This window comes from Heteronotia binoei, chromosome 10 (assembly GCF_032191835.1).
Source record: "Heteronotia binoei isolate CCM8104 ecotype False Entrance Well chromosome 10, APGP_CSIRO_Hbin_v1, whole genome shotgun sequence".
In the NCBI taxonomy this organism is placed as follows: domain Eukaryota; kingdom Metazoa; phylum Chordata; class Lepidosauria; order Squamata; family Gekkonidae; genus Heteronotia; species Heteronotia binoei.
In genome coordinates, this window is record NC_083232.1 from 15,607,956 (window position 1) to 15,624,745 (window position 16,790).

The 16,790-nt window shown below is 45.4% G+C and overlaps 1 protein-coding gene across 2 annotated transcripts in view; it reads right to left on the reverse strand.

The window, feature by feature from the left end:
- Positions 1–322: 322 nt before the first annotated feature.
- The window catches only part of XYLB (xylulokinase), a 191,071-nt gene continuing 174,603 nt past the window's right edge, over positions 323–16,790 (reverse strand). For both annotated transcript variants that reach the window (XM_060248075.1, XM_060248074.1), the window contains one exon: positions 323–1,420. In XM_060248075.1, coding sequence (XP_060104058.1) covers positions 1,401–1,420 — 20 coding nt within the window. In that variant the 3' untranslated portion in view covers positions 323–1,400. The remainder of the gene's footprint in view (positions 1,421–16,790) is intronic.

Here is a 16,790-nt window from a genome sequence, read left to right on the forward strand (position 1 = left end):
GGCACACGAGTCAACTGCATTTTCAGAATGGGAGAACGGAAAGAGAGGCTTCCGATTTCTATGGGATGAAAGTCACTGATTTCTAACACAAACCCCGCTGTAGCTTTTTTTCATTGGAAGGTGCATTTGACACAGAGAAGGGCGGTTGGGGGGGGGGCTGAATTTGAAAGGTTTTCTTTCTGCAGAATGAAGCACACTCCATGCCATTGAGAGAGGGCTTCTCTCACTTTCCGAGCCCAAGCCTCAGCTGGTGCGTAACAGCAATGCATTCTGTCCCAGATACAACCGAGTGTGCACTTGCAATGAATAATGGAACGCAAAGTCATTTGCTTATGTTTATTTTGTACCCACCGTTAAACTTTGTTTTCTTTTCTTCGTTTTTAACAAGGAACCATGTGACACAAAGGAAGGAAGGTGGAGAAGAAACGCTACACAGACTGAGGTTGGAAGACCCTTCGGAGACCCAGGAGGGAGTCGGAAGGGTACAAGAAGATGAAGCACATGTGCAGAGAACCAACCACTGTAACCTCTGGAAGCTTGCTCAGTCTCCAGCTGGCTTTCGTGGATCTCTCTCTGTACTACAGATTGACATAAATTTAAGTCATCACTGCCCTCCCCCACCCCCACCCCCACCCCGGGAATTGGACTTCTGCAAAAGTTGTATGTGTGGGGGTGATGTCTTACAAAGAATTTCCAGAAAACTGACATGAAATTCATAGAATTCTCTGCAGAGGAAGCCATGGTGGTTACACTAGTTTTTAAGGCATTGTTAGTGTAGGTTATTACAAGCCTTCACTTGCCACAGTTAGTGCGCGTGCAAGCCTTTTTCTGCACAGCCAACAGCTTTGAAAGAAGCATGCTGAGATTTCCAAAACTAGATTCCACACTTGAATGGTGAACTTGTACAAACATGGGATACAAAATGCTGCGGAGGCAGGAAACGGAGCGTGTCTGCCTGACTTGTGAATGCTCCTCGCCAGCCATCCAGAGCAGCTTGCTAGAGACTCTATAAATAAAAGATAAACCCAATGTGTTGGTTTGCCTTGATAAGTTGCAAAATGTACAGGCCAGAATACTGGGCGTCGTGGATCAAGAGTTCCTTTCCATGATCCAATACTACGGTAGCAACAGAGAGGAAGAAAAAGATGGCATGGAAAGGGATATAGATATACAGATATTGGATGTCCTCTCATGGCATACAAAAAGATAAAATGAATACATTTGTTACCCAGCTCTTAGAAGACAACAAATCACAATCTCTCTCTTTCAAGTACAAAACTTGGAAATGTGTCACTACGGATACCGTTTCTTCTGATCTGCAGTTTGATTTTCATTCAGATGAGGCAGTGGTTGGAATTTTTGCTTCATTCAGCATTTGCTGTTCAAGAAACATGTATCTTTTAAGGAGGGGTTGGTAGACCTACAAAAGAAGAGAAAAATTACTCGGGAGGGGGAACTTTTAAAAAAAAATAGTCTCTTAGCCTCCTAATCAAAGAAGTGTCTTATTTATTTATAAGATTCATGTGCCGCCTCTCCAGACGTGCCCAAAGCAGCTCAAAACTAACACACAGTGGAAGAGAACAAAGCACATAGCAGTAAAAATAACGGTGTTTTTTTTAAAAGCACAAATTAGTTCGATGCTTGCTTGTAACTGATTTTTTAGGAGTGTGCATCTGTGCGGTCACCAGGGCTTTTTTTAAACGCAGTTCCAGCTGGCTTGGCATCGGGGGTGTGGTCTAATATGCAAATGAGTTCCTGCTGGACTTTTTCGGCAGTCAATTCAATTTATTGCATTAGCACATATTGCCATAGCATAAAACAACCAGATTCAGCAATAAAACAAAAGAAACAAGAAGAGAGGGGGGGGGGGGACAGAATACCTCGTGCCTTAATACAATAAGATACAATAAAACTCAATTTTAAAAAACAGATATAAAATTTAAAACATCAGAAAAAATTTAACCAGTACCACACTAGTAAGCTACCCAGAATAATAATAATGAACAATTAGTGTGGTACGGTCTTCATTTTCTTTTCCATAATGCCAGTCATGAATCTTGCAACTTGGAGAGTAATCTGTCTATCTCTGTCAGACAGCAAGAAGACTAGTTTCTCCTGATTTGACTTACCAGAAAGAGAAGATAAAATACGATCCAGAAACCTATTCCGTTCAATCTTAAAATCAGGACAATAAAATAGGGAGTGATAAAGGTCCTCAATGGATGTTAGGTCACAAGTACAAACTCTCTCCTGAAAAGGAATCTGCCTAAACCGGCCTTCATTGGCCAGTATTGGCAGTAAATCAAAGCGAGCCCTCGTGAAGGCTTTCCAGTGCTTAAAGTTCGTCAAATTTACAAAATATGGGGGAAGTAACGGAAGCGACAAGGGCAGCTGGCTATAAATCACAGAAGTTTTCAGTTCGCCTATAATTCCCCTATCGGCTTGGATAGATTGGTCTATCAACCTTTGCTTAACCAAGGATTTAGCAATATCAAACCCAAGGGAGCCCAGGGAATCAACTGAAAACCCAAGCTTAGCCACTATTTCCAAAATAAAACTGCGCCACGATCTATCCTTCATTTCCCCATATGCCAAAATTAACAGTTACGATGTCGTATGGAAAATAATCTTCAGCCAGAAATTAATAGCCAATTTATAGACTAGAGTTCTTACATGAGGGAGGGATAACGCCAGTCTAATCATTGGCGAAGGTGTTGAAGGAGGAACCGCAAGAAGCCTATGTGTAAATTTATTCTGGGAGACTTCTAGAGAGTGGAGATTTCCAGAGGCCCATACCGGTGCACCATAGAGCAGCTGCGGTAATAATTTTCTTTGGTAAATTTCGACAGTTGGGCGTATACGGCAGCCACCTTTTCTTCTATAAAATCGCAATAGTCCCAATGCAGCTTTTTCAATATTATGCTTAGCATGGTCTATAAGAGCGGCCCAGGAGCATGACTGATGAAACATGACACCTAAGTATTTAAACAAGGGAACCTGTTCGATTGGTTTCCCATCCAACCTCCAGTTATAGTATTTAGGTCTACGAGCAAATACCATAATCTTAGTTTTGTCATAATTTACATGCAAAAGATTGTCCTTGCAGTATTGACTAAAGCGTCTCAACAGTCTTCTCAGGCCAATTTGGGTATGAGAAATTAACAGAGTGTCATCTGCATATAACAGGATAGAAATAAATTTCTCACCAACTTTGACAGGGGAAAAGTGGGGACCTGCAAGAAAATCAACTATATCATTCAGGTATAGGTTAAAAAGAAGTGGAGCCAAAACACACCCTTGACGAACCCCTTTTGTTGTTTTAACTGGGCTAGACAATTGGCCATATGGGCCAAGACGAATCTTCATACTCGTATCGGAATAGAGGCCTATTATCCTTGCAAGCAGCCTTGGGTCAATGTGCAGTTTATTTAACTTTGCCCTTAAATGGGGTCTCGAGATCGAATCAAACGCTGCTTTTAGGTCAACAAATGCCACAAATAGTTTTTTGAAAGGGCGCGTTGTATATTTATTGACCAGATGATGAAGTAATAGGCAGCGATCTAGAGTAGAGTGCCCCTGTCTAAAACCTGCTTGGTGTGGTGCTAACAGGTCCTTCTCAAAGACCCATGATTCCAATTTAGATGAAAGATGTCTAGCAAACAATTTACCAGCAACATCTAGCAAGCTTATTGGCCTATAATTTGCGGGGTTGGAGCGGTCATCCTTCTTGTAAATTGGGACCACAATGGAAGAAGACCATTCCCTAGGGAATTTTCCCATCCTGTCAATAACAGTAAAAAGAATGGCTAATATAGGCACCCACCAATATTGAAAGGTCTTAAACATGTCTGGTAGGATGAAGTTTTCACCTGGAGCTTTATTACTCCTCATAGAGGAAATAAGAAATTTTATTTCGCTCACAGTTACAGGCGGCCACTCGGGCAAACTAATTGTCAGGGAGGAGGATACATAATTCATTACTATATTCTCATCGGGTTGGTCATTGAATAAATTAAAAGAATAGTGCTCCCACTGGCGTTTGGAGATGTAAGAATCTGATTCACATTGAACTCTCCCTTTGGCAGTCACAACATGTGACTTCTGCACAGATGCAGAGCCATGTTCAGGAACTTTCTAGAGCTAAAGCCTTTCAGCAGGTTCTACCACCTCTCCCCCTGAAGGCAAATACTCTTTTACCCCTACTCGTACAAGGCCCAAAAGGTAGACAAGATGGATTCTTTTATGACTGGCAAAGGAACATCTCCCAGCAGAAGTATCACTGCAGCAGGGAAGGAGAACAGCTTGTATGAGTGAATATAGATGGCTGCACGAGCTCTACCTGTTACAGGTAAGCCATCTCTTCTTTTTCAGGATCTCCTGATGGCAACTGGGGTTTTTTGGCCACTGTGTGACACAGAGTGTTGGACTGGATGGGCCATTGGCCTGATCCAACATGGCTTCTCTTATGTTCTTATGTGACACAGAGTGTTGGACTGGATGGGCCATTGGCCTGATCCAACATGGCTTCTCTTATGTTCTTATGTGACACAGAGTGTTGGACTGGATGGGCCATTGGCCTGATCCAACATGGCTTCTCTTATGTTTCTATGCAGTCTCTGTGCAGGAACAAATACGGGACTTTAGAAAGGAGCTACTGATGTTTGACAAACTGTTTTGAGAACAGCTCTACCAAACGCAGCACCAGACCATGCTCTCAAATCTGAGGCATAACAGAAAGGGAACGTAGATCAATTGGACCAAGTACCTGCTACAGTGATCCCCAGAACCAGGTCCCCTGCTCAGCAAAAACTGAATATAAAGCCAAGGATCTTTGAGAATGTGTTGTTAGAATGCACGCAAAACGCTCTCCTGCCAACTTGTAAGGCCATGTGTTGGGTGGAAAACAAAAATCCCCCAAGGAAAGTCCTTGGGAAAGAAACACAAAGTTGTTTTTTCTAACAACCACCACCACCACAACAACAATAATAGAAAATATAAGCATCTTAAAGAAGCCAGTTCATCCAAGTAGAAAGCCAACATGCCATTAACATCTTGGGTGTATGGAGACTATTCCACATGATCTCTAGGTCCAGATGAAGAGGAGGAGGAGGAGAAGAAGAAGAAGAAGAAGAAGAAGAAGAAGAAGAAGAAGAAGAAGAAGAAGAAGAAGAAGAAGAAGAAGAAGAAGAAGAAGAAGAAGAAGAAGAAGAAGAAGAAGAAGAAGAAGAAGAAGAAGAAGAAGAAGATATTGAATCTCAGAGTGGTAACAATCTCCTTTACCTTCCCCCCTCAACAAACACCATGTGAGGTAGGTGGGGCTGAGAGAGCTCTTACAGCAGCTGCCCTTTCAAGGAGAACTCCTACAAGAGCTATGGCTGATCCAAGGCCATTCCAGCAGGTGCAAGTGGAGGAGTGGGGAATCAAACCCAGTTTGCCCAGATAATTTTATTTATTTATTTATTTACGTTATATTTATATCCCGCCCATTCTGTACAGACTCAAGGTGGCTAACAGCATAAAGTTCGCGCACTTAACCACTACACCAAACTTGGTTGTGGAATCTTCTAAATCACAACAGGAGTAAGTCACCAGGACATTCTGCCAATGGCCTTTGTTCACAAAATACAGTTCAGTTTTCAGGGAATGAGAAGACCTTCCCATGTTATCATGAAAATATACTCTGAAATGGTTGCTGAAGTGGATCAAAACTGCATTATTTAGCATGTGTGAAAGCAGGCCTTGAATTCAGCAGGAGCTCCCAGGAGCACAGCTCCTGAACCTTTCTGAGGGTTCCCCCTCCTCCTCCCCACCTACCTACCTTCTCCTTGAATAGTAGGTGCAGATTCAGATTATTTATTATTACGATACATAACCAATAAAAACAATTTAAGAAACCAATCCATTCAAATCAGATGTACAAAGTACTCAAACGTTTAGGCATGGTTGTTACAGTAAAATAAAAGTATTTGAAAAAAGGGAGCTTGGCAAAAATTTTAAGATACACAAAAAGGATAAAAACTGTCAACTTCAAAGTCCCTCCTTTACAAAATCGTCACGAATTCTCCAGGCAGCTGCCATAAATCTGGCGCAATCATGTGAAAATTGTGGGTTAGAGTCTGCTAACAATATATTTCTAGTTTTGGAGTCCAAAAGACCCCAGAATCTCTCTAGCAAAGGATGAATATACTTGACATGTATGCTTTTGTATAGTCCTTTTGTTGTTCAGTCGAATCCGACTCTTTGCAGCCCCATGGACCAAGTCACGCCAGGCCCTCCTGTCTTCCACCATCCTCCAAAGCCTGCTCAAATTCGTGTTTGTTACATCAGTAACGCTGTCCAGCCATCTCATCTTTTGCCGTCCCCTTCTTCTTTTGCCTTCTGTCTTTCCCAGCATCAGGATCTTCTCCAGGGAGTGCTCCCTTCTCATTTGGTGGCCAAAGTATTTGAGCTTCAGCTTCAGCATCTGACCTTCTAGGGAACAGTCGGGGTTGATTTCCCTTAGGACTGACTGATTTGAACTTCTTGCAGTCCAAGGGACTCCTAAGAGTCTTCTCCAGCACCATAACTCAAAAGCATCTATTCTTCTGCATTCGACCTTCCTTACGGTCCAGCTCTCACAGCCATATATTACTACTGGGAATACCATCGCTTTGACTGTACGGACTTTTGTTGGCAGGGTGATGTCTCTACTTTTTATTATACTGCCCAGGTTCACCATAGCTATCCTCCCAAGGAGCAAAAGTCTTTTAATTTCATGGCTACAGTCACCATCTGCAATGATCTTGGGTCCCAGAAATGTGACGTCTGTCACTCCTTCCACGTCTTCCCCTTCTATTTGCCAAGGTGTGATGGGGTCGGATGCCATGATCTTAGTTTTTTGGATGTCCACACCCAAGCAAAACATGGTCAATCGTTTCCACTTTATTTGTACAGTAGGTAGGTGCAGCTGCGTAACAATCCCTGGATGAGCTCCACAAACGTACCTTTCTACAAAATGACCCCTGTGCGAAAGCATCCACAACATGCACGCCAGAGACCCATGCTGTTTCTCCTGATCAGGTAGCTCATCCAAAAATGGATCAAATGCTGGCTTTTGCTTTGGGAGGTCCAATTTCCAATCGCCGTTCAGCTGTGCGGTGGCTGCATGGTTGTTACTGAGTTCTGCCTCAGCTGCGGTTCTTACCCTACTGTAAAAAAAGGGAGACTGGCTGGCTGGCTTTTGTGAGGGACAAATTAGATGGACTGTAAAACATTTTGCACATTAAAAAGGGGCTATAAAATGAATAACACGTATTCCGTGGCCTTATATTAACAGCTCTTTTACAGCTACGTTTTAATGACACTTTCAGACAGTTTCTATGGAGATAGTGGTGGCGACCAGATAAGGGTGCTTCAGTTCACTGTTCGCTGAGTAGGTATCAGTCACTCGCTTCAAGGAGAAGCATTAAACAGAAAAAGAAAACCGCTGAAGTCGCCTTGCTAATCACACCATACAGAGCTGATTGCTGGTGTTCGGGTAAACTTTGGGGAAGTACACATGGCACTCCCGTTCCAGAGCTCCTAAGCGTGGCAGCCCTAATTCTACTCTCCGGGGGTCATTTTGTAGAAAAATAGGCGGTGGAGCTCATTAGCATAACTCATTAACATATGCAGCCTGCCCCCCAGCCAAAAGCAACCTGATGGGAGAAAGGAGAGCCCCGGGCAGGCGAGACCTAATTGGGCTTGCTAGAAGCCAGCCCAAGCAGGCCTCGCTTGCCTGGGACCCTCCTGCACCACCCCACCCCCCAGTCAAAAGGCCAGCAAAATCGCTGCCCAAAAATCACATAAGAAGAGAAGAAAGGCTGGTGCGGGCTTCTCCAGGGGTTAATGAGAAGAAGAAGAAGAAGATATTGGATTTATATCCCGCCCTCCACTCCGAAGAGTCTCAGAGCGGCTCACAATCTCCTTTCCCTTCCTCCCCCACAACAAACACCCTGTGAGGTGGGTGGGGCTGGAGAGGGCTCTCACAGCAGCTGCCCTTTCAAGGACAACCTCTGCCAGAGCTATGGCTGACCCAAGGCCATTCCAGCAGGTGCAAGTGGAGGAGTGGGGAATCAAACCCGGTTCTCCCAGATAAGAGTCCGCACACTTAACCACTACACCAAACTTGCTGTCCGAGGGCTGCTGGGGGTGTGGCAAAGCTCCTGGTGACTGGCTGGCTGCCCGCTCTCCTAATCCAGAGATTGTTATGCAGCTGCACCTACTATTCAATGGACAAGGTAGGTGGGGAGCAGGAGGGGAAACCCTCAGAAAGGTTCAGGAGCTGCACTCCTGTGAGCTCCTGCTGAATCTAAGGCCTGCTACTCTCCACTGAATATGTGCTAAAATATCATACATCATGTATGCATGCACTGTCATACATACCCTGGAGTTGTGATTACAAAGAGGGCAGCTGGATTTTCGTCTCCCCCGGAGTCCGAAGAAGGGGGCAGAGGCTGACACAAGCTGCAGCCTCAGAGGACAAGGGGGGAGAGGTTCAAATGAGCTACAGATTCAGAGAATTTCCGCTATGTGGAAACTTCTGACCTATTCCCCAAATTAACCCCCCCCCCCCCCGCATGCCCTGGCATCTTGTTTTCCTTAAACATATACATTGGAGCAAAGCAAACTACCGAACAAGCACTTATGGCTGTATTAGGGGCATCAATACGTCAGGCAAAAATAGCTCCTTTATTTACTGAAATATCTATAGTCAAGCCTCACTAATTCTCACTTTGATTATCTGCAGCCCTGATAAAGCCGGCTTGCTTCGCGCTGCCTGAGATTTAGTAGAGCGTCCCCGGACTGCCGAAAGCGGCTGTGCCGCCGAGATAGCAAGCTCTTGTACATTCCTTCCCGGCATTAATATTATTGTTGTTTTTACAAATTAAAAACCAAACCAAACATACCCCCCCGCCCCCGTACTATGCTGCCGCTATATACAGGTGTGCTACGAAGCGTCAGGGCGAGAACGCATTGCTCTAAATTAAAAGTGTCAAAAGAAATGAACGGCTACATTTAAGGCTACAGTGCTTTTGACTGCTTTATTGGAGTTGAATGCTTAACTTCCTAATTTGCAAAATTCAAGCATCTGCTGGAACGGGTCTCCCCGCCATTAGCATGAATAACTGATGTTCGGCTGTTGTTTTATACCCATGTGAACGTGGAGGGAAAATTAAACCTATCGCTCTTTCTTTGTCTCGATTAATTTTGCGTGAAATTCACCTTTTGGGGGTCTCTATCTCTTTTAAAAAAAAAAAAACCTGGAAAATATGGGATATAAACTAAAGCCCTTTGGTGGGGGTAACTTGCTCTGGATTTTTGAAATACGGTGTCCAGCTAGAGGAAGAAACTGTACTTTGAAACAGGCTATTTGACGGGGGGGGGGGCACGGTGTTGGACTCAAAGACGCCAAGCTGGATAGGGCTGCCACCTGATCAAAGAAATCTGAGCTGATTAACTGTATGCTTTTAAAATCAATCAATTAAAAGCTGAATGCATTTGCATGTGAATAAAAATCTTTCTGGAGCAGGAAACAAAGACCTTGGGGTGTAGCGGATGCCAGTCCGTGTGGCAGCTGGGCACTGTCTTTGAAGTGGCACTGCCATCTTTGTGAGGTGGGAGGAATGCCTCTTCTGAAATGGTGCTTCTTAATTGCATTACCTGATGGGAGGCCACATTTTAACCAGCACTAACATTTTACACCAAAAAAACCAAGCAATTACGTGTGTTGACTCTAGTTAACAAGAGGAGAAGACTGAAGACTGCAGTTTTATACCCCGCCCTTCTCCCTGAATCAGAGATTTAGAGCGGTTTACAATCTCCTATATCTTCTCCCCTCACAACAGACACCCTGTGAAGTGGGTGGGGCTGAGAGGGTTCTCCCAGCAGCTGCCCTTTCAAGGACAACTCCTGCAAGAGCTATGGCTAACCCAAGGCCATTCCAGCAGCTATAAGTGGAGGAATGGGGAATCAAACCCGGTTCTCCGAGGTAAGAGTCTGTGCACTTAAACACTATACCAAACTGGCTCTCCCAGAGATCCAACCTTTACCATGAACAGCATAACTCCAGAAGGAGAGGTTGCCAAGCCAGTTTAATTCAAGGCACCCTTCCCCCCACCCAAAAAAAGTCACAGGGCAATCCCATGAAGAGTTAATTCAGTATAATCCAGTATAATCTAGATTTCAGGCTGCAACTGGAGAGACTTTGCGTAAGATTGCACCATTGAGCACTTCTTCATCATCATCATAGACCTTTATTGGCATTAATATAAGGATACAGTATACCAGCAGTGACACTATAAAATATAATAAAAATTATATAATATAAAACCAGCAAAAGTTAAATGACATAAAATATAATAAAAATATAAGTAAAAAAAACCCAGCAAAAGTTAAATGACATAAAATAGCTGTGGGCTATGCATGGGGAAAAGCCTCTCTGATTCGGATCGCAACCTGCAAAAAACAAGCAACGTGAGTAGTGACAGAGTTGTGTTTCCCGTGGAGTAAAAAGCGGACCTTGGCATTATCAGAAAGGCCTTGATGGTCGGAGAGCAGTGCATCTAGGTATTTTGCTCGTGGGCTGCTATAGAAAGGGCAGTCCAGAAGAACATGAGGGACCGTTTCGATGACTCCTTGGCTACAAGGGCATCGTCTAAGATTGCGGGGGATTCTATGGTATCTTCCGGAGAGGATGGCCGATGGTAGTGCATTAAATCTAGCCAGCATGAGTGGTGAGCACTTCTTTTAGAGCCGCCATTTGTCGTTTTATTGGTTTGACAAGTCAAAACACAGCCAGGCATGATACCAACATTGGGATCTAACCAACCAAGTAAGCTCAGGCCCAGTCCTAGCAGTATCTCATTCCTGGAGCCGCTAATTCCTACCCCTTGCCCACCTGGTTCTGTCCTTGCCATTCCTCATCATGGAGTTTGGGGGTTGTACTGATCCAAGAAGTAAAATCTCCCTGCTTGCAGGTAAACACTACCGGGGTCCAAGGAATCAGCATATATCAGAGCCAGAGTCAGTTTGGTGTAGTGGTTAAGTGTGCGGACTCTTATCTGGGAGAACCGGGTTTGGTTCCCCACTCCTCCACTTGCAGCTGCTGGAACGGCCTTGGGTCAGCCATAGCTCTCGTAGGAGTTGTCCTTGAAAGAACAGCTGATGTAATAACTCTCTCAGCCCCACCTACCTCACAGGCAGCGTTCCCTCTAAGTTGAGTTAGTGTGAGCTACTCACAGATTTTTAGCCTCCAGCTCACACATTTTTGTCTTAGCTCAGGAAAAATGGCCCCAGAACGCAATAATTTATGCAGTAGCTCACAACTTTAATGCCAGTAGCTCACAAAGTAGAATTTTTGCTCACAAGACTCTGCAGCTTAGAGGGTGTCTTTTGTGGGGGGTGGGAGAAAAAGAGATTGTGACCGCTCTGAGACTCTGAGGTTCCGCGTATAGGGCAGGATATAAATCCAGTATCTTCTTCTTCTTGGTGGTGGTCTCCCATCCAAGTACTAACCATGGCCAATCCTACTTAGCTTCCAAGCTCTAACAAGATTGGACTAGTCCAGGATATTGGGCTGCAAATCTTTCATGGACATCTCCTAAAGAAACAGAGCTTTCACATTTCTCTTGGCTACATTCGACTGACCGTATTTTGGAAACCTCCTTCTAAGATATTTCTGTAGTGCACAACTTGAGGCAATAAAATGGATTTATTTTTTTTTGTTACGGACGTCCAAAGGAAATAAAGAGCGCGCAATGATGCACAAAAGAGGAGGCCCTTTGGGATATAAATTCCCTCGTTGCCGCAGCAGCTAAACCAAATGCATCACAAGGGACGAGTGATATTTTACAAAAATGTAATCACGCAGACCACCATAAAGAGATCTCGCTCCTTCTAGTTCTTGCTCCTTCTAGTTCCATGCTTCCTGAACCGCTCAGGAGTAAATTAGTTCCTTCGTTCCCTGGCTTATATCCGGCTGTCTCCAAATGCTCTGGAAGAAAACTGCTGTCACAACGGCGAGAGCTCCCATCCCTGGGAGAGTCTTATTTTCCTGCCAGATCGGTCTGTAGCCATCAAGAGGTAAAAGCGTCACTGCTGCTGCTACAGACATCAACTGACAGCAGCAGATGGACACGCAAAACCTCCTCTTCTGTTTCCCGTCACTTGCCCGTGGAAACACCTTTCACTGACAGTGGTGAAACAGAGCAGATACCTCCAAGCATCCTGTCAAAAGCTGTCCTCCACTGGAGGGTATTCCAACATTTGCTGCAATTCTGCTCTGAATGACTGCCACCGTTCCCAAATGGACACTCCGTTCACTGCCTTGAAAGCGCCAACAGAAAAGGTGGGACATAAATCTTAAGAAACCCACAAAACAAAAGAGGACGGACATGACATGATACTACCCTGAAAGCCAATATATTTAATTTACAAAAGCCATTTCGTTCACAAACGTTTACATGATTTCACGTATTACTAAAAAAAAAAATTAAAAATGTGTGTCTCATAGGCTGATGCCAAAAGAGGCTGGAAGGAGAGAGAGGAAGTGGAAGAAGAAGAGGAAGAAGAAGAAGACCAGAGATTTATACCCTGCCCTTCTCTCTGTATCAGTCTTAGAGCGGCTTACAATCTCCTATAACTTCTCCCCCCACAACAGACACCCTTTGAGGTAGGTGGGGCTGAGAGAGAAGCTGCCCTTTCAAGGACAACTCTGCAAGAGCTATGGCTGACCCAAGGCCATTCCAGCAGCTGCAAGTGGAGGAGTGGGGAATCAAACCCAGATCTCCCAGATAAGAGTCCACACACTTAACCATTACACCAAACAGGTAATGGAGAACAGAGAATCAAAGAGTTGGAAGAAGAAGACTGCAGATTTATACCCCGCCCTTCTATCTGAAACTCAGAACAGCTTACAATCTCCTATATCTTCTCCCCCCCACAACAGACACCCTGTGAGGTAGGTGGGGCCGAGAGGGCTCTCACAGCAGCTGCCCTTTCAAGGACAACCTTTGTGAGAGCGATGGCTGACCCAAGGCCATTCCAGCAGCTGCAAGTGAAGGAGTGGGGGATCAAACCCGGTTCTCCCAGATAAGAGTCCGTGCACTTAAACACTACACCAAACTGGCTCTCTGTGTGGATTTCTGTACGCCGCTGCCGCCCAAATGACTGGATTTCTGTATGCTGCTCCCCCACCCCCCACAAGTATGCAGGAGAATCTGGGTTTTATGACAAAGACCATTCCTCTCAACAGAAGCCTGGCAAGGACTGTGCATGGGCATCAACCTCACGTTGCCTCCCAACAGTGGCAGCAGAGAGCTGGCCAGAAATGGAAGCGACCGGTGACTTGCTGTCGTGCTTCTCTTAGATGAGTCAGGCTGGAGATCACCATGAAGACAGAGCTTGATTTGACCCGGCCTTAAACTGTAGGAGCAGTCCAAACAGCCCAGCTTCACCTGATCTAGTCAGAGCATGGGAGCTAAGCAGGGTTGGCCGCAGTTACTACTTGGATGGGAGCCCACCAAGGAAACCCAGGGTTGTTCTGTAGAGGCAGGCAATGGCAATCCACCTCTGCTTCTCTCTGGCCTTGAACACCCCTGGTGGCGACTAGATAGCAACTTCTCTCTCACCCTGTATGAGCCCCGCAGATCTTTACAATCAGTGACTCAACACCTTTTGGTGATACCCGGCCCCGGAGATTTCTGGCTGGCCTTGACGAGGGCCAGAGCCTTTTTGGCACTGGCCCCAGCCTGGTGGAATGAGCTCCCCCTGGAGATCCGGGCCCTGCAGGATTTACTTCAGTTCCCCAGAGCCTGTAAAACAGAGCTCTTTCGCCAGGCTTTCAGCTTAGGCAACGGACATCACTTGTTATCAGTGTTCCCTCTAAGCTGAGTTAGTGTGAGCTAGCTCATAGTTGTTTAGCCTCCGGCTCACACATTTTTGCCTTGGCTCGGAAAAAATGGCCCCGGAGCAAACTTATTCAAGCTGTAGCTTACAACTTTAACGGCTCACAAAGTGGAATTTTTGCTCACAAGACTCCACGACTTAGAGCGAGTATTGCTTGTTATTAGCCTCCCCCTTTTTCATTCCATCCCAGTGCTGTAGGGGAGGGACGGTGGCTCAGTGGTAGAGCATCTGCTTGGGATGCAGAAGGTCCCAGGTTCAATCCCTGGCATCTCCACAAAAGGGTCCAGGCAAATAGGTGTGAAAAACCTCAGCTTGAGACCCTGGAGAGCCGCTGCCAGTCTGAGTAGACAATACTGACTTTGATGGATTGAGGGTCTGATTCAGTATAAGACAGCTTCATATGTCCATATGTAGGACCTGCTGGACCTGTACAATAGGCCATGCTTGTGAGGCAGAATTCATCATTTTAGTTGCCACTGTTTACTCTGTAATTTTAGATCTTAGATATTTTAATTGGTTTAAACTATTGATTGTCTTCTTCTATGATGTAACCCGCCCTGAGCCTGTTCTACAGGAAAGCCAGGCTAAAAATCAAAGCAAATCAATCAATAAAAATAAGCCTGCATGAGAGACCACCCTTTGGCAGCTTGAAGCAGCTCTGGGTGAAACAGGCTCAGAGAATAAGCATTCGAGGCAGGCATTCTCAAAGATCACATTTTTCCCTACCAGCCTTCAAACTGAGACAGTGAACCTTCACAATTTAAAGAGAGACTGGGAGTGGGGAAAATTGATTGCCAAGATCATGCACTGCCAGGTATCCATTCTCTATCTCCAGCCTCCCCGCTCCCCGGCCCGCCAGAAAATAGCAACATGTTCTCTGCTTGAACGCAGCCCAAAGAGAAGCGTGCAGCATCTGTCCCCAATCCAAGTAAACAAATATACATGTGCAGGGGTCATGTCGTAGAAAAATAGGTGGTGGAGCTCATTAGCTTAACTCATTAGCATATGCTGCCCCCACACCAGCCAAAAGCAACCCAATGCAAGAAAGGAGAGCCCCGGGCAAGCGAGGCCTGCTTGGGCTGGCTAGAGATCCAGCCAGCCCAAGCAGGCCTCGGTCGCCTAGTCAAAAGGCCAGCGTGCCACCTGCCACCCAAAATCACATAAGAAGTGGACAAAGGGTGGCACGGGCTTCTCCAGGGGTCAATGAGGGCTGCTGGGGGTGTGGCAAAGCTCCTGGTGGCTGGCTGGCTGCCCGCTCTCCTAATCCAGGGATTGTTATGCAGCTGCACCTAAATGGACAAGGTAGGTGGGGGAGGAGGAGGGGGAATCCTCAGAAAGGTTCAGGAGCTGTGCTCCTGTGAGCTCCTGCTGAATTCAAGGCCTGTACATATGGAAGCAGGTCTTCCATGTGTCCCTCATTCACTGGATCTGGAAGGGCACAGTGAATGGAACCATTCTCTTGTATGTCTGATGACGAAGTCGTGGTCTGTCCTTGCCACATCCCCCTCAATGGGAGCGCCTCCATGGTCGCATCTTTTGAGCAGCAAAGCAATGTGGTTGGACAGCAGCTGCACTTGGATTTGCATTTTAATAAGCTGTATGTGCTGCTCGCCCTCTACTTATATGCACGGACTGGTAACTTCCATTTCAATGTATCTGAAGAAATGGGCATGCACACAAAAGCTTATACCTTGAATAAAACTCTGTTGGTCTTAAAGGTGTCACGGGACTCAAATTTTGTTCTGTATATTTCAATGTGCATCTATCTAATTCCCATTTCCTGATATGTCAAGCGATGTGAGCACAAGAGGTGGCTCTGACATGCAGAACCCCTTAACCAGTTGGTGGCAAGGAAGCATGTGGAAGTGGGAGGTGAACAAGAGGTTAATTTCCTCCTCTTTCCTCTGCTCCCCTCTCCTTCCACCCGCTGGAAAATGTAACAAAAGCAAGAATCACAAACAGCAATCTTTATTTATTTTTCTTAAGACTTGTATTCGCTTATTGCCAAAATGCATTAGAATCATAGAATCATAGAGTTGGAAGGGACCCCCAGGGTCATCTAGTCCAACCCCCTGCACAATGCAGGAAACTCACAAATACCTCCCCCTAAAGTCACAGGATCTTCATTGCTGTCAGATGGCCATCTAGTCTCTGTTTAAAAACCTCCAAGGAAGGAGAGCCCACCACCTCCTGAGGAAGCCTGTTCCACTGAGGAACCGCTCTAACTGTCAGGAAGTTCTTCCTAATGTTGAGCCGGAAACTCTTTTGATTTAATTTCAACCCACTGGTTCTGGTCCTGCCTTCTGGGGCCACAGAAAACAATTCCGCACCATCTTTTAGATGACAGCCCTTCAAGTACTTGAAGATGGTGATCATATCACCTCTCAGCCGTCTCCTCTCCAGGCTAAAAATCCCCAGCTCCTTCAACCTTTCTTCATAGGACTTGGTCTCCAGACCCCCCACCATCTTCGTCGCCCTCCTCTGGACCCGTTCCAGCTTGCCTATATTCTTCTTAAAATGTGGTGCCCAAAACTGAACACAATACTCCTGGTGAGGTCTTACCAGAGCAGAGTAGTGATACCATCACTTCACATGATCTGGACACTAGACTTCCGTTGATGCAGCCCAAAACTGCATTTGCTTTTCTAGCCACCACATCACACTGTTGACTCACGTTTAGCGTATGATCCACTAAGACCCTTTTCACACATACTACTGCTAAGACTAGTCTTCCCCATCCTATAACCATGCATTGGAGTTTTCCTACCTAAATGCAGAACTTTACATTTATCACTGTTAAAATTCATTTTATTGATTTTAGCCAAGTTTTCCAGCCTGTCAAGATCATCCTGTATCCTGTTTCT